Source organism: Lynx rufus, unplaced genomic scaffold (genome assembly GCF_022079265.1).
Source record: "Lynx rufus isolate CCGP_SWC_20201006 ecotype Redwood Valley unplaced genomic scaffold, mLynRuf1.p SCAF_2, whole genome shotgun sequence".
Classification (NCBI taxonomy): Eukaryota; Metazoa; Chordata; class Mammalia; order Carnivora; family Felidae; genus Lynx; species Lynx rufus.
This window is the reverse complement of record NW_025814834.1, coordinates 45,827,729-45,851,284: the sequence shown is the minus strand read 5'-3', so window position 1 is coordinate 45,851,284 and position 23,556 is coordinate 45,827,729. Positions and strand designations below refer to the sequence as shown.

The 23,556-nt window shown below is 35.2% G+C and overlaps 1 protein-coding gene across 1 annotated transcript in view; it reads left to right on the top strand.

Moving 5' to 3' along the window:
* Positions 1-898: 898 nt before the first annotated feature.
* COL3A1 (collagen type III alpha 1 chain) overlaps positions 899-23,556 on the top strand; it is a 40,077-nt gene continuing 17,419 nt past the window's right edge. Inside the window, exons 1-21 of the mRNA XM_047084046.1 lie at positions 899-1,002; positions 11,325-11,527; positions 12,012-12,062; positions 12,503-12,616; positions 14,083-14,163; positions 16,183-16,236; positions 16,881-16,934; positions 17,728-17,781; positions 18,430-18,483; positions 18,651-18,704; positions 19,382-19,435; positions 19,858-19,902; positions 20,040-20,093; positions 20,557-20,601; positions 21,172-21,225; positions 21,627-21,725; positions 22,269-22,313; positions 22,468-22,566; positions 22,766-22,819; positions 22,905-23,012; positions 23,227-23,280. Coding sequence (XP_046940002.1) covers positions 924-1,002; positions 11,325-11,527; positions 12,012-12,062; positions 12,503-12,616; positions 14,083-14,163; positions 16,183-16,236; positions 16,881-16,934; positions 17,728-17,781; positions 18,430-18,483; positions 18,651-18,704; positions 19,382-19,435; positions 19,858-19,902; positions 20,040-20,093; positions 20,557-20,601; positions 21,172-21,225; positions 21,627-21,725; positions 22,269-22,313; positions 22,468-22,566; positions 22,766-22,819; positions 22,905-23,012; positions 23,227-23,280 — 1,509 coding nt within the window. The 5' untranslated portion in view covers positions 899-923. The remainder of the gene's footprint in view (positions 1,003-11,324; positions 11,528-12,011; positions 12,063-12,502; positions 12,617-14,082; positions 14,164-16,182; positions 16,237-16,880; positions 16,935-17,727; positions 17,782-18,429; positions 18,484-18,650; positions 18,705-19,381; positions 19,436-19,857; positions 19,903-20,039; positions 20,094-20,556; positions 20,602-21,171; positions 21,226-21,626; positions 21,726-22,268; positions 22,314-22,467; positions 22,567-22,765; positions 22,820-22,904; positions 23,013-23,226; positions 23,281-23,556) is intronic.

Genomic DNA, 23,556 nt, shown 5'->3' with positions numbered 1-23,556 from the left:
TCTACTGGTACTCTTTTGATATTCCATGAGATAAGCCCTTTCCCTTCCTTTTTCTTACAAAGTCAAATCATGAAAAAGCTAAATGTTTCTCTAGAAAACTCTGTTCTGGCTTTCACAAGCAGCATGAAAATTTGAAATCTCACCAGAAATCACTCTTTGGCTTGCCAGAGACATTTGTGAGAAATAGAAACAGCTATTGGTAAGTATCTAACTTTTAAGATGCCACGCAAACATAGCTCAGATACTTAGTCTTTTGACATTCGCCTGAAACTGAACTTCTAGGACCCAGAGTGGGTGGATGAGAAGGGACAGAGGCTTTTCTTCCAGTTAATCTCTTACAGTTCCCTATTTAAATTGAATGAGGGTGGATTCTGGCAAAATCCCAATATAAAAAACTTCTAGGAAGATAAGATTTGCAAATTAGCCATGCCCAAGAAAAGGGCATCAAGCAATTTCTCAAAATCAACCAGTTGTTAATGTTGTCAGGGGAGATGAAAAATATATACATTTAATTCTTTCATCAAAACACAGGGCAGAGCATGTAGACATACATTCTTAAGTTATACAAACATATATGTATATGAATAAAATATGTAGCAAACTTGTACACAAACCGATGCACACAAACTCCAGATGTATTCTTTTTCTTACTTTGTGGGTTGTGTCTTCTATAAGGGGAAAAAGACATATTAATCACTTCTTTTACTGCTAAGGGGATGGGTGCTGCTCTCATATTTCAGAAAGGGGCTGGAAAGTGAGGGAAGCCAAACTTTTTCCTATTTAAGGCCAAAGCAAAGGAATCTCAGTGGCTGAGTTTTATGACGGGCCCGGTGCTGAAGGGCAGGGAACATCTGATGGTGCTACTTTGAACTGCTTTTCCTTTCTCCTTTTTGCACAAAGAGTCTCATGTCTGATATTTAGACATGACGAGCTTTGTGCAAAAGGGGACCTGGTTACTTCTTGCTCTGCTTCATCCCACTGTTATTTTGGCACAACAGGAAGGTGAGTAGGTACTGCTTTCAAGAAACTTCATGCGGTTTTTGTCTTTACTTCTCCGTACAAACAGGTATAAAGGGGAAATTAATCTCTGAGAAGTTAATTGCCTCTGTAAGCTCCTAATTGGGGAATGTAGAACGGACTGTGATGGTGCTTTTTTAGACTTGCTTAGGAAGAATGTTGTCATTTTTGTATTTAAAAGTTTTCTGGTTGTCTAAGATAAAGATGTTCTGGTACTAACTCATTTTCATGTCAGCGGCACTGGAAACTTTTTAAATGGCTTTAAAAAAAGTGCCCCTCCTGGATTGTTAACATCTTGGAATGCTTCCTTAGGCAGTCTGGAAGTTATTGGTCTCTTGTAACACTTTTACACTCTTTTGTATGCTGGATTCTTTGTAAGGATAGAATACTGAGCATTGTTTTCTCAATAAGATAATGCATTTTAAGGACAGCATGCATTTAGAATAATTTAAAGGAAAATAGGCACTATTAAAGTTATTGAATATATTTCTGTAAAATGGCAACAAGTGAGTATCTTCAGTGTTCTTTAAATGGACTCAAACGGCTAAAAATGTTTCATCATTCCTATATTTATTCTGTTTCAAGCACTTACACGGTCGATTAATACATGTTTTCTAATAATTTATTGCTAAGGGTCTGGTGTTTTCCACACGTCCTACATTTTAACTGCATTTGCATTAATGAAGAGAATATTTAAAAAAATGTTTTCAAAAAAATGTTTTCAACAGGAATGTTTGACTTTTCTGCAAACAAGGTAAAAAGATACTGGTACTGTTTGAATTCAAAAAGTTGATTTGTTTTATTTTCTAACAACTGCAAACAATGGTTTTTCTGCTCTAATTCCCCCCAAATCACATTTGTTTTCATTATTTGATTGTGTGAAAATATTTCTTTCAATTCATGTTTCTCATAGTCATGAAAATACTGGACGCATTGGGATACAAACTTCCACAGAAATAAATATTTAAATGCTAAATTTAAAGATGTTAGAAGAAATTATTACACATCAATTTCTGTTTGCACGTAATCAAAAGGATTAGTATTTCAATCTAGTTTTTGCAAACATGTGTCTGAAAATAGTTTTTGTGTTTAATTTCAAATCTTTGATGTCCTTGAAAGTCATATATAAGTGGGGGAGGGGGTGGGGGTGGGGGTGGGGGGAGACACCCAATGACATCTCTTCAGTTACAATCAGCCTGTGGCCACGAAAGAAAAGAATCATCCATATTGCTTGTTCCTCTCATTTCCTCTCCCCCTTATTCCTCTTTTCCCTTTCTGTCCCCTCCTTCTTCATCTCTCCACCCCTTTGGCTCTTTTGCACCTCCTCCCCCTTTTCATTCCTTCACTAGTCACCCCCCTTTCCTAGGCAAGCCCATGTTTCCTCATCTCTCCTCCCTCTCTTCCTCTAGCACTTCCTCCCTGGTCCCCATGTGTCCTCCCTGTGCCTCCATCTCTCCTGTTTCTTCTTTCCTCTTGCCCCCTCCCACTGTCTTTCCCTAGGACTCTAAGTCCTCCTTCCTTCCTCATTCTTCTCTCCTCCTCCTTCCCACTTTGTCCCTCCCAGAACCTGCTTCAGCTCCTAGTCCTTGGTGAGGGTACCAAATGCCTCCTGCCACATCCCTAGCCCAATAAAGACATTTATCTCTTTTAAAGCTCTTAAGTTCTCCTGATTTGGTGGGGGGAGGTAGGTAAAAATCACAGAGTTGCCATTTATTGGAAAGACTAACAAACCTTTGGTGTTTAGTTCAAAAGACTGACAAAATATTTGCAGTTGCCCGGTAGTGACCATCTTATATCAGCATTATGGCTGTTTTTCTTCTCCATCCAACTTTAGAGGGAAAATAAGTGTTTAATACCTTTGTTATCTCTACATCACACAAGTTCTTTGCATTTTTCCTTTTCTCTTTAGCTACAGAAAACAACAAATTGTTATGAAATTTGCCATTATATTTGTGTGCTTTTAAGCTCAAAAGAAGTTGAGAGGGATTTTGGTCAGCTTACGATTTTTGTTTGTCATGAAAAAAAGTTTAAGTATTTTAAGATAGTAAGTACTTTTTGCATTCCCTATAAATTTAACAAGAAAATTCTGCTGGTAGATTAGCTTTGGGGACAGTACAGACGGTGGCTGAATATACAGCAGGCTGAGAACAGAAAAATTCAGTTCTGGGATATAGGTTTCTTATATCTGCTCTGAGAATTTCAGAGACAAATAGCCCAACCCGAAAGAATACTAACTTCTAGTCCACTCACACACGTTTTCTGGAGCATAAAACATCTCCCTCCCAAATAATTTTGGTCCCTTTACAAATTTATAAAGTTCTATTTAATTCATGTATTTTATTCCACCAATGGAGAAATGTGGTCTGTTTTATATTTCCTGTAGTTTATAAACATGCCAAATTTGTAGCACAAAGACTCGCCACCTAGTGGCTGACAGTGTTACCATTTACACAACCAATGCCAACATAAATGTTACACAGCTGGATTCCATATTTTAGAATGAGATTTAAAAATATTACACGTGCGAATTTTAAATATGAAACATTACTTTCCTAAGGAAATAGTGTATCACTGATAAAATATTGCCAAACACACATACACACAAACACATGGTAGCAATAGTCAAAGACTGGAAATGAGCTTGAATGTTATGGCCATTTTCAAAATTCCACATGTAACTATTCCACATATAACATATAACTATTTTTTTAATATTTGTCAAGTTTTTTATGTAGTCCTTATTTTACATAAGTATTTTGGTCACTTATTAGATGGATAAACTAATAGATATTATTAAGTAATATTGCTTCTTTAGGGTAAGGAGATAAACTTTATTTTAATTAAAAATGTTCTAATGATTGAACGTATATTTTGCTACCCTGATAATTCCACTGTGATAATGAACTGTGGGACTTTAATTATTTTAGGATTACAAAATAAATGGACTTAAGAGAACCAGTTCCTCATTACAGGTTATGAGAGTCTATTTTCCATTACGCTTAAGGAGAGAATTTGTAACCCATAAAGTAGCAATCAAGTTTTCTGGTTGGTGCTGCTCCCCAAGTTAAACCTATCTAATAAATAAAATATGACATAAAATCACAAGAAACACTTCTCCCTTTAAGAGGAGAGAAAGCATAACTGCTCATGCATTTCAGGGTCAGTAATCTCACATGAATTTAGTGCTTTAGTTGAGATTATACAACTAGGAAATGACAGGGTTAAGACTAGGATCAAAACTCTGTTAAATCTTAGGCAATTAGAGAACACAAAACATACATTAATTCTAGAGCATCTAACTTTGCTCATTCTTGTAACTTTGTCATTGAAAGGGAATACTAAAAAATTGTATATTATCCTAGAAAATATATGAGAGAATGCATTTCTAAAGGGGAAAAACAGTAGATTTTTCTCTATTTAACACTCAACGTTGAATTGGTAACCCTATTTTTAAACAAGAGAAGCAAAATCTCAGTTATGATTTAACCAGAAATTATCTTCCGTTCTGTAATAATATAAATTTTAAGTAAATAAAGTATTGATACAAAATTTTGTGTTTTTCATTCATGATACCTTGCATTTTTTACCATCCACAGAGTATTCAACATCAGATGATCTAAAGACCTATGGGTAATTAGATATTCTGATTAAATTCTGGAATTAAACAACTCAGTGTCATAAGCAGAAAGAGCAAAGCCACTGGAACAATTCTGGGAAAGAAGGAAATACTGTGATAATGTGCCTAATTTAACTAATTTAGGTTCCTGGTTTGATGTCTTACCTACAGGCTTATATTAAAAGGTTAAGAACTGTTGGCTCCAGGAGTTTTCCAGGAGTAGAGTTGAGACAAAATAAAAGAAAAAGCCCCTGTTTTACACCTACAGAGTCACTTGCCAGACCTTGAGTAGTCATTCAGAGAAGAGTGCCATCTACTGAAACCTCATGGTTTTCATTGCCGATGACTGGTGCAGAGTTCCAAAGGTTTTGTAGCCCAGTCTTTTATTTTGTAACATCAAATGATATCACCGCCTTGAAGTCATTAAAGTGGATTGCTTAAGAGTTAAAGTTTTAAAGATGAAAGATGTTATTGCCTTTGCTGGACATGAAGAACATTTGTAAGGTTTCCAGGTCTGCAATAACCTTCTGGAAACGTCTCAGTGGACTGTTTCTTGTAAAACAGTCTTCCCTGGAAAAAACCTCAGTCCCATTGTTTTCCACACTCAAAAAAAAAAAAAAAAAAAAAAAAAAAAAAAGAAGAAGAAGAAGAAGAAGGAGAGGGAGGTGTAGTGTAAAAAAAAAATCCAGAGTTTTCAAAGGGGAAACTGCCTGTTTCATATCAAAATGACAACGGAAAAAATGAGATAGCTACTCTTACACAAATCATTTGTTAACTGCAGCTTGAGGAGTTACATGAACCACTAGAATGTCTGTCTGTGTCTAATGAAAACACAGCAGAAGTGGATTCCTTTCAGATTAACTAATAAAACCCTTGTATTTTCCATGGCTGAGGTCAAGAACTGCCATTTAAAATGTAAATTAATGAACAAAATGAAAAGTTCAAAGAAGAAGGCAAAAGTTAAAATGCCCAAAAGATCTAAAAATCAAAGACAAAGGATCCAGAACCTATTAAAAGTTAAATTTGCTTTAAAAACTTGCATTGAGAAATTCCTGTTTCAGTGAAATGGCATTTATTTTTCTGAAACTATGCTTTCTATCGTATTTGGTGTGGAGGATGACAAACAGGGAATGTGTTTCTCAAAATTAATTAAAATCAGAGGAACGTTCTTTGGAGCTGAAGAATATGTTCATAATGTTTAAGCTTAGAAGGGAAGCTCTAATGAAGTTAGGAGTTCAGCAATATGAAACATTTAGAAAAAATAGATTTGCAGAATCATTATCTTAGTGAGACACCCTAATTATGATTTTTTTTTTTTGCATTGGATACTTAAACCTTACTGTTTGTGGCTTTTGCTGTGAAGATAAGGCTTCTCTGTATACAGTAAAACGTATGCTGGGTTTCCCAATCACACATTAATCGTGTTGGTGGTCTGCATGTCATTAGGGTGGCCTTGGAGATATATCTCTTTTTCCTAAGGTCAGGAGAAAATAAACATCAGAATTGAACTCCAGATGCTATCTTCTTGTTTTGAGACCAGATAGAAAAATATTCTGCAGAAGAATGTTATCCCTTAAAAAAAAGAAAAAAAAAAAAAAAAAACAAAAACACTGTCTTGTTAGACTCTGCTTTTAAGCATGCAGGGCTTAGAAACCATAATGGGATAGGGTTTGGAAGTTGCCCTTGAAATTGCAGGAAGAGTTAAGAGTATCAAATTTAGAGATAGCTTTTCCAGGTTCAACTCTTAGCTTTGCTTCTACCATGTAACCTGGGAAAAATCACTCAGCTTCTCTGGGTCTCAGATCCCTTATCTGTAAAATGAAGATTATAACAGCACTCAGCCATAGGGTCTTGGGAAGATTAAGTAAAATAGATGTGCAAAGCACTCAGAACAGTGTCAGTGACATAGGCAATACTATACCCGCACTGCCTAGTATTAGTTTTACTGGTAGTGCAAAATAAAATTACTGTAAGGAATTAAAGCACTTAGTGACTTAGTGATAAGTAAAGTAAGATATAAAATCTTGGTGATGAGATGCAAAATTTGAAGATGTTTGGCAACTGTAATAAAATAAGTAGAATATATTTTCTTCAGTATTGCTATAATTTGTCACTAATCAGTTTATATTATAATGAGATTGCTGATTGTTAGATACTTTTAATTCTAATTCTCTAATTATTTTTATTTTTCACAGGACAAAGTGTTAATCACCTTAAAGGAAATTTCTAATGGGAGACATAAAAACTCATATATCTATAAAGAATAAAACAAGGAAACATCTAGAAATGATGATTCATAAAGCTTTTTGTTTTGTGGTTTTTCTGATGGGGACAAGAATAATCAGGATCCACCTTGGCCATGTAAAACAACATTTTGAAATTGAAGTTACCCACCTATATAGGTGTATAGATATTTCCTTGAAGATCTTTTTGTTAACTCATCTAACATATTTTAAAATATTTTGGTAGATGTAAGTAGCAGAAACATATTTAATAAAAACGTGTGCTTTCCAAAAAGTATCATTTAATAACAGTTGGAACATTTAATAACATATTTCAGTTGGAAACTATATAAACTTTATATATTCACACCATATTCAACTTTCTCAAGTAACAGGGAAATAATGTTATGATAATTTGCATATCACATCTGCTATTTTTAATTTTCAGATTAAAGAACACCTTTTCACAGAAAAGAATTCAGTAAGAAGAGAAGAGAAAAAAAATGAAATCTATCATTCAGGCTAAATTAACAATTTGATTGGATGCTTTGGGACATATTACTTTTACTCCAAAAGTGGAATTAAGACAAACATAGTTTACCTTATTTTTTTAGTTACAATAAAACTCTAGCAAATCATCATAAATTAATGTTTACAGAATGGAAACAAATACAATAAAAAGGAAAGTGTTACACATATCTAAAAATATTAGATTATGTTACTTGATTTTTTTTTCCTCTGGAGTTTTGAAACAGAGAGCTAAGCAATAAAAGAAGCTAAGAGTGGATTATGTCATTTACTAACTTCATTTTGTTTTATAATTTTGATCCCAATAAGGAGATGGCTTAGTCTAATGCATTGCGTGTGTGGCCACAATGAATTTATTTGAAGACTGTGCTTTGTAATAAGGAACAGAAACATCAAGTGACATGAGAGGTGGAGTTTAAAATTAATTACATATTGAAACAGGGAGACTTAGTTCAAGCAATAACAATAAAGGAAGTAACTGGAAAATCTATTTCTTGTTCAGTAGAAAAATGAGATTATTTGTCTTTGATTTACCACTTTGAATTTCTGAATCCCATTTTCTAAATGCTGCAAGTGACAAACTAGAATATTTTATTCCTCTTGAAAACAAAACATTCTTTTTCCTGACTCTCCCATACTTTTCCCACATACAATTAAACAAAGGTACTAACATTGAGGGCCTTGAGTCATCTGTGTAAGAGGTTTAGCTTCTGGGAGAACATATTGCCAACCATATTTTGTCATGCACGGAACAAGAAATTAGAGGAAACTGCACAAAAGTCTCCATTCTTTCAACAAAGGTGATTGAGCTAGAGTAACAGAGAAAGGTCTTTCAACCACGTTTCTATAGAAACTGACTTCAGGAGAGCCAAATTTCTTTTAAACAGATGTGAAATAAGTTATGGCAATAAACAAATTGCATTAATTCTTATTTTTCAAACATCCCAACTTTCTTCTTTTTCCTTAGAACAATATCACTTATTAAAAAAAAAGAGATGTACAGTAAGGTAACTCAACCTTTATATTGGGACCTCTGTGTTTTAAAAAGCATAATAAGCATAGTTGCTAATAAAATGTGGAAAAAAGAGGCAAAGTAATAATTTTCATTTAGATAGCATTGGGTTTAACCTAATTCTAGCAAATTCATATATACAATTTTAAAAAGTCAATATTGTGCCTACTTAATAGTTTACAGAGCAAAAGGAAAACACTGTATTTTTAATGATGTGATGATACTTTCTTTCAATGAGACATAAACATGGGAGGATGAATACACAGGGAAAATTTACGTTAATTTTAGGGCAGATTAAGAACATAAGAAAAGCTTTCAAAATATGAGATGCTTGACTCTCACTTTAACTGTTATCATTTGTGTTTAATAAATCATTAGTATTCAATATCTATGTTTTGTAACATAGGTCCTGTGTTACATGTAGAAAGATATTCCTGATCCAGAGACAAAGACTTGAAAGAATCATTTGAATAAATTAGTTGTATTCTTTTTTTTCTCCCCCACAGTTTTATTGAAGTATTATTGACAAATAAAATTGTATGTATTTAAAGTGTACAACATGAAGATTTGATAAAAATATACACTGTGAAAAATTACCACAATCGAGTTAACTGATAGTCACCCACATAGTTACCTTTTTTGTGTGTGTTGGGTGTAAATGCTTAAAAATCTACTCTCTTAGGAAATTTCGAGTATACAATACACTATTATTACCTGTAGTCAACATAGTGTTCTACACTATGTGGCATTTTCAAGAAGGCTGGGGAGCCTGAAGTCCACATTATTAAAAGGGAAATCTTGAGCTAAAACTAATCTTTTGGAATGTGACACATAATGTTAATTTAGAGAAAGTTTTAAAATGATTCATGTGAAGAATGAGAAGCCAATGCTAAAACCGAAGAATGCATTTCATGCAATTTTGCTAAACAATCTTCCATCTCATTAAAACATTCAGACTTTTTCTGAAAAATAGTGAACTTAGTCCCTAAATATAAAATGTCAGTTCCACTTAGAGAAAAATGAGTTTGATACCTCTATCTTTTAACATTATTATTGTTCACAATAATATGAAAAGGATTATGCTTTTCTGAAGCATATCTTTCATAACACCATTTAAATAGACCTACTTCATTTGCATTAGGTAAGTATTTTGGCATTCAGCTTTTATGCTCACTAAGTAGAAAAGAATGTTCCTCCAAAAGCTTAGACAGTATTTCTTTCCAATATTCTCATATATCTGCTTCAAACATGGAGGAAGAACTAGAATAACTTTTTAAAATAAACAGATTCTTGCCTTCTTAAAATTGCAATTAAACAAACGTGCTTTCTTTTATTAGCTGTAGACCACGTTGGGTAATTGTAACACATTGAGAACAGACTTCTACACTTCCTAAATTGATCAAGGATATTGCGCAAGATCATGAAAGTTGTATCTGCACACAAAAATGGAAAGGAGGAATGGAGGCAATTTCAGTATGCTATAGAATCTATAGGTTCTGCGAGGACCGTTTTTTGTGCGTGAACTTTTGCTAAATCAGCTAAACCTCTGAGCCCAAAGTATTTAGCATGAACCTAAATCAATATTACTTCAGATATGAGAGGATGTAGAAATGGGAACTTATCAAGGTGATCTTCATGGCTGTATGCAATATCCAGATGGAAAAACTTCAGCAGCCCCTCAAAGGCCTCTGGGCCACAAGGCAGCAAAAAATATGGTTGTTAAACCACTTGCTTCCTCCCAAGCGGGCCTCTTTCAGCAGACATTTTAAAGCTCTTGGCTCTCAGAAAATAAAATTTCACTGTTTTACAAAAATATAAATCCTGAACAGTACATCATTTGTTGTTTGCAAAAATTTTTGCAGATGTTTAGAAACTTCTTACTTATTTACTCAAGTACTGGCAAGCTATCACAGTAATCCTCAAGAACTGAAGTTGTATTTAACCACAATCCACAGCTAATGCTTTAAGAATTGAGAGCAGGTTTTGTTTTGGCAATCCCTGAGCTGATTCATTGTTAATGGCTGCTGAAATGTGAGTACCTTACATATAATTAGGAAACAAGTTTAAAACTTTGGTTGAAGCAAATTTTTGACTATGTTAAGCCACAAATACACATGGTCATGATTCATATGTTTCCCTATTATTCTTACTCATTCCTTGCCCATATTTATTTTTTAAAAACGCTGTTTATTTTTAGTGATTTGGAAATCTCTTTACATTCATATGGGATATACGATACATTATGTCATATCATCTTGACCTACTAATGCCCAGTGGAGTGGCAGTGATAGTCAATACATACAATAAGCTTTGCTAGAGCTTTCCCAGGAATCTGGAAGAGTGTTGTGCAGCCAGGAGTATCTGTTTTCCCCTGGATTTCCTAATTAGCTTAATAAAATCCAGAAAGTTTTCAGAGTTAGTGACAAAATCATCATTATAGTTTAATACTCTTATCTACTGTTAAAGCAAAGTATAGTGATGGCTAGAAAGGCTTGTTTTCAATCACACAAGGAATAAATAAATGTTTAAGTGCTTGGTGTGATTTCCATTGGTATTAAATTCTTAACTCTAATTGAAATTGAAACACTTATTGGCCTTAAGGAGAATTTACTATGATGTACCATTTTGAAATTAATAAGCAGATTTGGTATTTTAAGCAATCTCTTACCAGTTAGCAAATTATGTAGAGAGAATGTGATGCTCTTGGTAATTTAATGTGTGGATTTTTGTGTTTTTTGGGGGGTTTTTTTGTGTGTTTTTGTTTTGCAAAGGCATGCTTATAAGAACATACAAGTTAGTTTACTAAAAGGAAGAAATCCTTTGTTTCAAACTCTCTCCACTTTGGTTATTGGAAAATCATGATAGTGTAACAAAAATCATATTTCAGCAAAACATAAGATAACAACACACCATCTAACTTATTTTCCAGCTGTTGATGGAGGATGCTCCCATCTTGGTCAGTCCTATGCGGATAGAGATGTCTGGAAGCCAGAACCTTGCCAAATATGCGTCTGTGACTCAGGATCTGTTCTCTGCGATGACATAATATGTGACGAACAAGAATTAGACTGTCCCAACCCAGAGATCCCTTTTGGAGAATGTTGTGCAGTTTGCCCACAGCCTCCAACAGCTGTGAGTTTACCAAAAATCTGTACATCTTCAAGATTTGTGTTTTTTTTTTCAACATTTATTTATTTTTGGGACAGAGAGAGACAGAGCATGAACGGGGGAGGGGCAGAGAGAGAGGGAGACACAGAATCGGAAACAGGCTCCAGGCTCTGAGCCATCAGCCCAGAGCCCGACGCGGGGCTCGAACTCCTGGACCGCGAGATCGTGACCTGGCTGAAGTCGGACGCTCAACCGACTGCGCCACCCAGGCGCCCCAAGATTTGTGTTTTAATACATGAACAGTTCCTATGTCATAGGAGCCTGAAAGGAAAAGAAAGTAATGTCTGCCAAACAATCATGTTGGTATTACAAGTAAAAGGTGAACATTCTGGCTTAAAACTAGGGATTGGATGTGATTGGGATAAGAAATAAATATGCAAATTGGGGCACACTTCATGGGAAAGATGTTCTTATGTCTTATTTAATATGTATCTTTTCCATTTATTAGCCTCCTCGCCCTCCTAATGGTCATGGACCTCAAGGCCCTAAGGGAGATCCAGTAAGTAAACATTCTTCAGGGGATTGAAATGAGTTCCTTAAGTAGTTTGCTTTTTTTCTTCTTCTTCTTCTAACAGCCTTTTCATATTTGAGCTTTCATCATTCAGATATTTCTTTTACTACCATATATTTAAATGACACAAAAGAAGGCAAACAGAGAATCCATAATTGTACATGTGAATATTTAAGTTTCCCAAACTTTAATAATGTCTTCATCCCCAATATCAGTTTGAAAAATAAAATATACGTCAATATACAAAGAAATAAATCATACTGAAATTATTCACATGATTTAGATAAAAGTGTATGAATTCGCAAGAAAATATGTATCACGTATATTGACTCCTCATCTTATAAAGTAGAGAGGCTACAATTCGATAATGATTCTGAATCACTAGAATTTTGCACTGTTTTATGAGTTTTTGTCTCTGATTCTTTTAGGGCCCTCCTGGTATTCCTGGGAGAAATGGTGATCCTGGTATTCCAGGACAGCCAGGTTCCCCTGGTTCTCCTGGCCCCCCTGGAATCTGTGAATCATGCCCTACTGGTCCTCAGGTAATAAATTCCAGGACAAAAAGATCCTCCCCTCTTTCCCCCTTTAAAACTACCTACTTCATTTTCTTTTCTTTAGCCTATGTTACATCTCACTTTTGTGGATTCCTTATATCTATTCTCTGACTTTATGTATTTAACAAATCCTTATTTAGTGTTTATGAGTGAGGAGCAGTATTTTAAGTGCTTCATAGATTTTACTTTTCCTCATAATGTCAATGCTGCTGCTATTATCTTTGCAAAATTTCCCAACTTCTCAGCAGGCATATATCACTATGGTTGTGAAATGAGCCATTAACTCCCAAAATAATTAACCTAGAGTATTTAGGAATTGCTGCAACTGTGCCTTATTCTATTCATAACCTCAATGGTGAAGCCTCTGAAAGTTTGGACAAAAAGCAGTTGAAGAGCTGCAAACACTCCTTGTTGACTTCAACAGGATTATTCAAGCTTATGCAGCTACTCTTGCCAAGCCTTCAGAGCACATCCTGCTCCTCCTGAAAAACATGGCAACCAACTACCTCTGCATTTAAAGCATCTAACCAAAACAAATAAATAAGACAAGATTTCTGCTACATGGTGTTAGGAGAAATAAGAAACCACATATGCACAAATCACTCTGAGTGCAAAAAAAAAAAATGCTGTACAAAAGTCAATTCAACAGAAAGCAAAGCATACCATCTAACTTATTCTTATCCTGGTACCAAATATAACCCATTTGTAGGCCTGGGATTCAAAACAAAATAATCTGCAAAGAAATCCAATAAGCACATGAGCTTTTCTATTATTCTTGTGCCTATTTTCTGTGGGGATGTTTACTTGGGGGGTAAATTTGTTAGGCATATTTATTCTTATCCTGGTACCAAACATAACCCATTTGTAGGCCTGGGATTCAAAACAAAATAATCTGCAAAGAAATCCAATAAGCACATGAGCTTTTCTATTATTCTTGTGCCTATTTTCTGTGGGGATGTTTACTTGGGGGGTAAATTTGTTAGGCATACTAACCAGAAGCCAGGCAACGCAAATTTTACTTGCATCATTAAATGTTGGTAAAGTAATTTGACTTCTCCATTTTTTCTGCTCAAAATGAGAAGATCAGACTATATGATCTCAAGACTCTTTCAGCTTTCAAATAGTCTGTGATCCTGTGTTTCTAATGCTGCAGATATCACTTAGAAATAATAATTTGAGTAAGACCATATAGAAACAAGTTATTTGGAATTAACATTGCATAGAGTTAGTTGAAAGATTGGTGCATTACATAAGCAAGTATTTCTGTAGGGTATCTACTATCTGAAGCTACAGACAGGATAAGCAAGATAATTAAATAATGCATACCACATCCTCTGGCATGCAGAAACTTTTTATCAGTGAATAATAGATGTTACATGCACCTCTTCTAAATGCTTTTGGAAACAACTATAATCTATATGTCAAAATGATCATATCTGTTCTCTTTGCTGCAGAACTATTCTCCCCAGTTTGAATCATACGATGTCAAGTCTGGAGTAGTAGGAGCAGGACTTGCAGGCTACCCCGGGCCAGCTGTATGTACAAATGTTTCTCAGCATTTTAGAGCATTATTTTGCTTCCAGTTTGTTAATTCTTGAATGGTTGTTTTTCTAGTAATACATTATTATTGCATACTTGTACAAAATAGCTCATTTTCCATTAAGGCTGGGAATGCACATGGTAGGATTATAACAATCCTTCCATCCTCGCTCATTTTTTCCTCACTCCCTTTCATCCCATGCCTGTTTTGCCACCCCTTCCTTCTTTACACAAGCACTCCTACCAGGGGCCCACCTGCCTTCATGATTAGGTCTCAGACTCATGTATTTCCTCATTTTAACCCAGTTTTGTTATTTTTCCCTTTCATTTTCCCTTTTGCTCCCTAAATTGTTCAGAATCTTCTTTTCATGAGCTTTCATCAGTTAAATGCTCCCTTCTAGATGACAATCCGAGTGATGAATTGTCCAAGATTACAATCTGCCTTACCTCAAACCCTAAAATCTAATACAAATATTTCCAGAATGTATTGAGCCTTTAAGTTCTTCTATTACAAATGGTAGCTATTCACATTGAACCCAAATGGTTTCCCTGAATGTAAATGACCTAGAGTTTTAACAGAAGAAAATAGAAAAAAATCACTGAAACCTGGGCACCTTGACATGATGCATAGTGTCCCGGGTAAATGACCCTTATCATAGAACAGGCTGTCAGGAAAAGCAACGTGGGGAAGATTATGGTTTTACTGCCAGTAACAGGTATGTAAGTGTAAATGAAACAGGACACTGGATTTTCAGGGATTACGGAAGATTGCCCCCCGGATCATTAGACACCACGTTTGTGACTTCCAAAACTACAGAAGACAAAATTTTAACTAATAGATCCAAATGACCAGTTTGGAAAGACCCTTAAATTTGATATAAGTTATAAAAAGAGAATTTTACAAATCTCTGAAGTTTTGAGGAATGTGAATTTTGTTTTTGGTTTTCAAAGCCAGAAGGAGACCTATTTTTTTTTTAAGTTTATTTACTTATTTATTATTGAGAGAGGGAGAGAGAGAGAGAGAGAACACAAGTGGGAGAGGGGCAGAAAGAGAAAGGGGGAGACACAGAATCTGAAGTAGGCTCCAGGCTCTGAGCTGACAGCAGAGAGCGCAATGCAGGGTTTGAACTCACAAATCTTGAGATCATGACCTGAGCTGAAGTTGGATTCTTAACCAACTGAGCCGCCCAGATGCCCCAAGATGGAGAACTATATTAACAATATAAATACCTGGTCTTACTCAGCTACATTGAAATTACGAATTCATTTTCCAATCCTATATACAGTTTTTACTAAAAAACAAAAACTAAAAAGAAAACACTACTTATTAACATTCCAGAAAAGCGGTTACAAGAGAAAGTTTAATTATATCCTGTAGTTTTATATCTTTAGTGTCAGTATTTAGATACAGCATGCTACAAAACTGAAGGTTTTCTAGTGTAAGCTGTATTTCTGAGAAATGATACATCGATTGGTTATAATTGTAATGTATCATTGTCCCATGTATGATGATTCTCAAATACACATCTAGACCTTCATATCAACATAATTCAGTGACGTAGTTAAGAACTTCTGGGTTGATTTACATCATTAGTTTTAGAAACTTGGATTTACAGTATGCAGATAAATATTTTTCCACAGGGAGTTGGGCTGGCAGGCAAAAAAAATACTTCTTTCACCAGTACCAGTTTAATCTTAATATTGCAGGGACTCTCTTAGCATTTTGCATGGATTTTTCCAGATTTTGAATCCCCTTTTGGAGGGATTAGCAATAATTTTAGCAATGATTTTTGTTGATTCTGTGGAAATTCCATTTAGAGTGATGTTTTTAGTGATATCTTTACTGTAAACCTAATAAAATTAATCATATCCTTGAATAGTTACCATATAACAAGGTATGCTATTCTCATTGTTTTAAATGTATCATTTCTAAACAGAGGCATCTCTTTGATGCCTGAATAAAGTGTATTTCAGATGCATTTATTTTATATTTATCCCTCAAATTTACATTCCAGGGTCCCCCTGGCCCTCCTGGTCCCCCTGGGACATCTGGTCATCCTGGGTCTCCAGTAAGTATAGCCATTAGTGGTGCTTTCTATTTTCATGCATATTATATAAATCAAGGTAACACGGATCTTGCTGTAATTTCACCATTCCAGCATGCATAGTCACAATTAAGTACAGATATCACATCCAAAAGACTATCATTTCTTCAAAGATGTTGGAATTTCATATGTAATTCCGTTCTACCAATAACTACGAGCAATTAAAACCTTTGTAAAATTAAGCCATAGGCTTTTCAAAGCCAGAAGGAGAATTATATGTTTTTCTTAAGTTTGTTTGTTTGTTTGTTTGTTTATTTATTTTTGAGAGAGAGAGAGAGAGAGAGAGATTGAGAGAGAGAGAAAGCGCACAAGTGGGAAAGGGACAGAGAGAGAGAGAGGGAAACACAGAATCCAAAGTCTTGGGCTTAATGTGCATGTGTTATGGCTCCAAGTTCAAAACAATTCAATTTCAATGGAATGGAGTGGATAGAATGGAATAAATATGCTTTATTCTAATCTGAAAAATTTTGGTTTCAGTATTTATAAAATGGAATAAAATTCACTGACTGCCTACACGAATCCTGATTTCACACTGTCTTCAAGATATAAATGTCTGGTATGAATATTACATTACTTTTAAAATATTTACACATTATTCTACTCATTAGGGTTCTCCAGGATACCAAGGTCCCCCTGGTGAACCTGGGCAAGCTGGTCCTGCAGTAAGTAACAATTATATCTACATTTAAGAAATTGACAATTCTACATAGAAATCAGCTTCATTTTCTGAAACATAATCACTATAATGTCCTATAATGTATAGATTGAATTTAAGCTCAAATTTTAAAATAATAACTGATATTTTCTTATGAGAGTTGAACTGGTTTCAAAGATCTTTTGGACTCATTTAATGGCTTAGATTTCTTAAGGATACTTGCTATTTATCTAAGAATTCCCTGGCTAATTAGCCACCACAGTAGTTCCCCTCCTAGTGTGGATGCAAATCCTCTATCTCTTAAATATAGATTTAATTTTTCTGTAGCCACTCAGTTCACCTTAATATCTACTCAGATATGTCAGAAGACGTATAATTTTTAAAAGAAATTTTTAAAAGAAATAAGCACAATCTAATAGAGCCCTGTGAAAAAACATGCTGTGTAAATAAGCAAGTGAGGTGAAGTTAGTTTAATATTTCAAAATATTTGGAAATACCTAGATATCAAAAATTCAATCTCTTACAAAATGTAAAAGTGCACATTGGTGTATAAATACTTACATGTGATGTAAAATACAGGTATGCGATATTTTTAATTCCTATTAAAAATAAGTTCATTAGAGAGTAAAAACTTGATATAATATAGGTGTAATATTAACTCAATGTGTCATTATCATAATGAAAACTGTTGAGAGAATTTCCTAAAAGGAGGTTCCTTTGAGGAAAACGCATAATATATAATCATAAATTGTAACAGAACAACCTACAGATATATTTGTATTTTATTTCCTTATTTTCAGGGCCCCCCAGGACCCCCTGGTGCTATAGGCCCATCTGGTCCTGCTGGAAAAGATGTAAGTTTTTAAAGATTGAATGGGGATATGGCAAAATTCAAGTTGGCATATCGTAAGTGGCATATGGTGTGTACTAGGCTCAGAAGAACCTCACTCAAAGAATCATTGCTATCCTAGTGACATTTTAGCTCATATTAATCTTTGAACGTATAGTATTTGTATAGCTATAGATACATCATATTTTGAATTCCAAACTAACAGAACCCCTACATGTGCTTCTTCACTGTCAAGAGGGCCCATCCAGTGAATATATCACTCAACTGGAGGAGAAACAAGTATCTTCTCTCTGCCTCTTGTAATGGAGAAACTGATATCAATACTTTATGATCTTGGACACTTAAAAGCACCTTCAATATTGTGCCATTCTTCCTTTCCCATTTAATTTCCAATGGCAAATTTTTCTCAGTGGATTGAGAGAGAGTCATAATGTTTCAACGAAGAGTAATGCCTGCATTACTCACAAGTTCATATGGAGACGGGAGAAGCCCTCCCCGTTCCTTCTACCAGGAAAGCTGTCCTAACAACATATGCTTAGCTTCATTTTCATGAGTCTTTGGGGAGAAAAAAGCTAAGTAATTGGTTTGCTACTTGGCTACAATGTGTTTACTCTTACACAAGCACCTATGTATTTTTTATTTCTCCACCTAGGGGGAATCAGGAAGACCTGGGCGACCTGGAGAGCGAGGGTTGCCCGGACCTCCAGTAAGTCTTCAGCATCTAAAGAAATAGTTGGAGTAATCACAGTGATCTTAGCTTGAAAATTATGATATAATTAAATGGCATTAAACTTAAAAATAGAAGACATCTTACTACTTCATTGTGATTCTATTTGAAAATTCCTTAATAACTTTTCTATTCCTTATTTTTAGGGTATGAAGGGTCCAGCTGGCATGCCTGGATTCCCTGGTATGAAAGGACATAGAGTAAGTAGAGTTTCTAAATTGACTATAAACTGTTTCATTTCTCTGTGTTTACTTGCTTAACCAATTTTATTGGGCAATTGAGTATGTGTCATATATATATATGTGTATATATATATATATATGTTTGACAGCCAGTTGATTAGATTTTGTAAGTCCATCAACTTTGTTGACCAAACCAACTAATTATTTTACAGATAGTAATGGGACTGTTTTTAAATGTGTGAAAAGGCTTGGGAAAAAAATATTTAATTTTCTTATCATCACTGTCAGAAAAAAATGAAAATATATTATTGAGAACTATATGTTATTCATGGACTTGGTAAATGTAATTTACACTTGAATGAAGCAACTTTATTCTATGCAAGCATTAGGTACATTCAACCAACCGACTCCCAAATCTAACAACTTAATAGAATTAAATCTATGAAGCTGATATTTGCTATAGTTAAGGCAACTTCCTAATTGAACTAAATTGTACTTGCTAATTAGTTCAGATTTTTTACTATAAAATCAATGTCAAATGTCTTCAATCAATTTAAAAGAGCTTTAAATTATTTATGTCAGTGTTGAAAATAGTGCTGAGTGGTAAAAACTAGTTATGAAAAATTCAATGGTTTTCAACCATTCTGGATAGTTAACAGATCTTAATATTTTTACTACTTTTATACATTTCCTAGGGCTTTGATGGACGAAATGGAGAAAAGGGTGAAACAGGTGCTCCTGGATTAAAGGTAAATCAAAACAAAATCACATTTTCATAAGCAAATTCATTTAAATGTTATAGCTATAATTAAGATTTAGATTTTGGGGTAAACTTTTTCTGAAATTTACCTGAATTTTGTATTTTAGGAGCTGAATAACAGTGACTAGTTCAGATGGTCTGTTCAAGCTTCCATTAAAGCAGATAACCTGAACTGTCTAGATTAGAAATGATTGTGCATCTCTGAGTAACTCATTGATTACTTCTGTTTCATCCTCAAGTTTTCAAAATGCTGACTGGGATTTATGATAAATAAAATGCTAACAAAAGTTTGATACTGCTAAAACATACATCTTTTTCTTAGGTTCTGTAATATTCTTCATAATACTTCATAAAACTATAAATTGCTCTCCCTGTTCTACAAAATGGTAACATATTTTTACATATTTCTAGGGGGAAAATGGCCTGCCTGGTGAAAACGGAGCTCCTGGACCCATGGTAATTGTATTTCTCATGTAATTTTCAGTTTTATTTTCTTAACCTCCATCTAAAATTAAACTCGCCTTACTTCTTCCCCAGCTGTTCTTACACAGGTCGGTTTAAAGTACGACCATTGTTTCCGTCTTATTCTATAGGGTCCAAGAGGAGCTCCTGGTGAAAGAGGACGGCCAGGACTTCCCGGAGCCGCAGTGAGTATAGCCACCCACATTGCACAGTTCCAGCCCAGAGTCCCAGATAAGGGTCTCAGCCAAGTTTTCAGGCTGTGACAATCTTCAGGAAAATCTTTTCTATAAAATAGCACTTAAAGACGCCTCCGTAAAATTTTAGTCTTAATGGTAGGAAAACAAACAAGGGTTTTATAGTTATTCTCTCTTTTGAAAAAAAAATTTAAGGGTTATCTTTGCATATGTTGTTAGAACCATTAATTCACATTCAGTTCTGTTAAATGCAGAATCCAGTTCTTCCACATCAGATCATCTCTGTATGCATCAGAATTTTAAAAATTTGACTCTAAACATATATAATTGGTAAGCAGATTTGAATACACTGGAGGAAAAGTCAACACACTGGAGTCAGCATTTTAGTCAGAACATTATCTGTGACTAGCTTTTCAGAATTAAGAAGATATTTGAGACAAACTTCTCTTTTTAGGGGGCTCGAGGTAATGATGGTGCTCGCGGAAGTGATGGACAACCAGTAAGTAACTTTTGATCTAACCCTGAGTTGCCTCAGGGTAATGACAGATTACATGGTATGGAATGTTGGAATAATATGAACTGTAGACTCAAAGCTCAACGCTGTTTATAAACATTTCACTCAAACTGACACTAAGTCCATAAACAAAATCTAGACACAATGTAAAGAGACTGAACCCAAAAATAGAATTCTGATACTTTCTATTATACTTGGCCAATTACTAACATCTGTATAGTGCATACACAGTCAGTTAATAGCCAGTACTGGACATGACAATTAAACGGGCCCTGCGAAACAGATAATAGTGTTAACTCGATTTTATAAACAAGAGGACGAGAGCCGAGGGCTAAGAAAATTGCACAAAGTCACAGAATTTGTGGCAGAAAGATTTTACTCTCTAGTTTACCACATTGTTTCTCCACATCATATTCATCCAAGAGTGACAAATACTATTTTGTCTGCATAATTGTCTTCAGTGCTGTGTATGTGCTAACTTATTACTTACTAGTTGGTATAGTGTTAGATTTTGTTTACTCAAGAGCTCTTGAAATTGTATTTAATTTTTTTCAGGGTCCCCCTGGTCCCCCTGGAACTGCAGGATTCCCTGGTTCCCCTGGTGCTAAGGTAAACATGTATTTCTATAATAGAATATAAAATAGATCTTGGAGAGGACAACAGAAAATCATTGGATTGCTTCTTGAAAGTAATATTTTCTTTGTTACCCATCAAGTAGATATATTTTTACCGATTCAGTTTTTTAAAGCCTTATGTTTTTATTCCAAAAAGGGTTATCCCTGGCATTCAACTATTCTGATATTTCTTTTCTCTTTCCCCAGCCTCTTTCTAGAAAGCAGATAACATAGTCACACACATAGTTACCATTTTTCTCCGCCTTTGTGATTCAGGATTCTTTGCTTGTGATAAAGTGTATTGTCCTGCTACCCCAGCCTTTGGGAGATGGGTTTGAACTAGCTTAGTGATTAGAAATGGCAAGAGAAAATGACTTCTCGGGGTTTATCCCCTAGGGTGAAGTTGGACCTGCAGGATCTCCTGGTTCAAGTGGCTCCCCTGGACAAAGAGGAGAACCAGGACCTCAGGGACACGCTGGTGCTCCAGGTCCTCCTGTAAGTAACAAATACAGCCATTGTGAAGAGTTGCTACACTCATTTCATGGAACCATATGTTTTAATGTTGCTATCAATTAAAATATTTTTTGAGAAAAAAATGTTGCTTGGTCCTCTGAAATGACTTTACTGTGATAAATACTGATTGGATTAGTGCTAAAAAATCATGTCTTTTGAGGTTTAAGCTCTTCTAGAATTTATGAATTATCTGTTTATACGACTAAGTGAAGTTGAGGATGTCGAGTTATCAGATACTTCAAAGAATGTGCCCCAACTAATCACCAATTACAGAACTTCAGAGAAGAAACAGCATTAAAAACTGCTTCTATATATTATTTAATAATTTAGACCATATACATATGATCTTTAATTTATTCAGATTATGATAATTCTTTTGCCTACATTTTATGTGTTGTGCTGTAGTTGGAGGAATCACGAGGAATCACCGAGTCTCTATAAAGCACAACACCCACCAATATATTTACTTTACAAATGTATATTCACTATTTGCATTATTTTTAATATGCTATTTTTCCCCTCTAGGGCCCTCCTGGGACCAATGGTAGTCCTGGTGGTAAAGGCGAAATGGTAAGGTGCCCTCACCCCTCACTCTCATTGCATCCACACACATTATTGGCCTCCCTTGCATTTTGCATGAGAAGACATTTGCGATGTTTAAGTTAGCTATTCAGAAAAGAAAGTTCAAGTTTGACTAATATTAGTGTCCCTCGGCTATTTTTAGGGTCCTGCTGGCATCCCTGGAGCTCCTGGACTGATAGGAGCCCGGGGTCCTCCTGGACCATCTGGAACCAATGGTGCTCCTGGACAGCGAGGTGCTGCAGTAAGTTGCCTATTTTTCCTTCATTGCCTGACAGGTGTGGTTTAACTCCCCCAACAAAAATACAAACAGCAGACTTTTTGTACTTGTTCAGCTGAATTTATGTTGGTTTCACCCCGGTTTTATAATTGGATCAGCCATTGCTGCTGCTGACTTTGTAGTCTACTCTCCCTGTTTTTACACCAAGATTTTGTTTCACTAGGGTGAACCTGGTAAAAACGGTGCCAAAGGAGAGCCAGGGCCACGTGGTGAACGTGTAAGTATTTCCCCAACAGAACTAGTTATTTCTTCGGATGAAAATTGAGTAACCAAATTATCCCTTTGGTGATATCCCCTCATAGGGTGAAGCTGGTTCTCCAGGTATCCCAGGGCCTAAAGGTGAAGACGGCAAAGATGGTTCGCCTGGAGAACCTGGTGCAAATGGACTTCCGGGAGCTGCAGGAGAAAGGGTATGTTTCCCAGGAACATCTAAAAGGAGAACAACATCACTATCATCCACATAGAATTTCACCTTCATGGTGAGACAACCGTGATTTTTCTCGAGTACTCTATCTCAAATACTGGTTTTGAAACATTGTGTAATATGGGAAGATATTGCTACTCAAAAACTGTGAAAAATTTTTAATGCTTTGGGCTGAAACATTTGCCTGTCACTATTTCCAGGGTGCTCCTGGGTTCCGAGGACCTGCTGGAGCGAACGGCCTTCCAGGAGAAAAGGTAGATAATTTATTTTCTATTTTGTAAGTGCTGCTACTACAAATAGTTATATTCTTCCGTACAGTTCCCCATTAACTGAAACCTAAATATCTGAAAGAAATATATTAGAGTTTAAAAATAATAAAAATTCCCAATATAAAACAATGATTGCAGCCCGGCTCAGCCGTTCTCCTAGCTCTGTAACTAAAGCAAATCACTTAACTTCTATGAGAATTCTTGAGGTTATCTGAGAATCATTTATTTCAGTATGATTGCAAGAATAAGAGAAATTAAAAT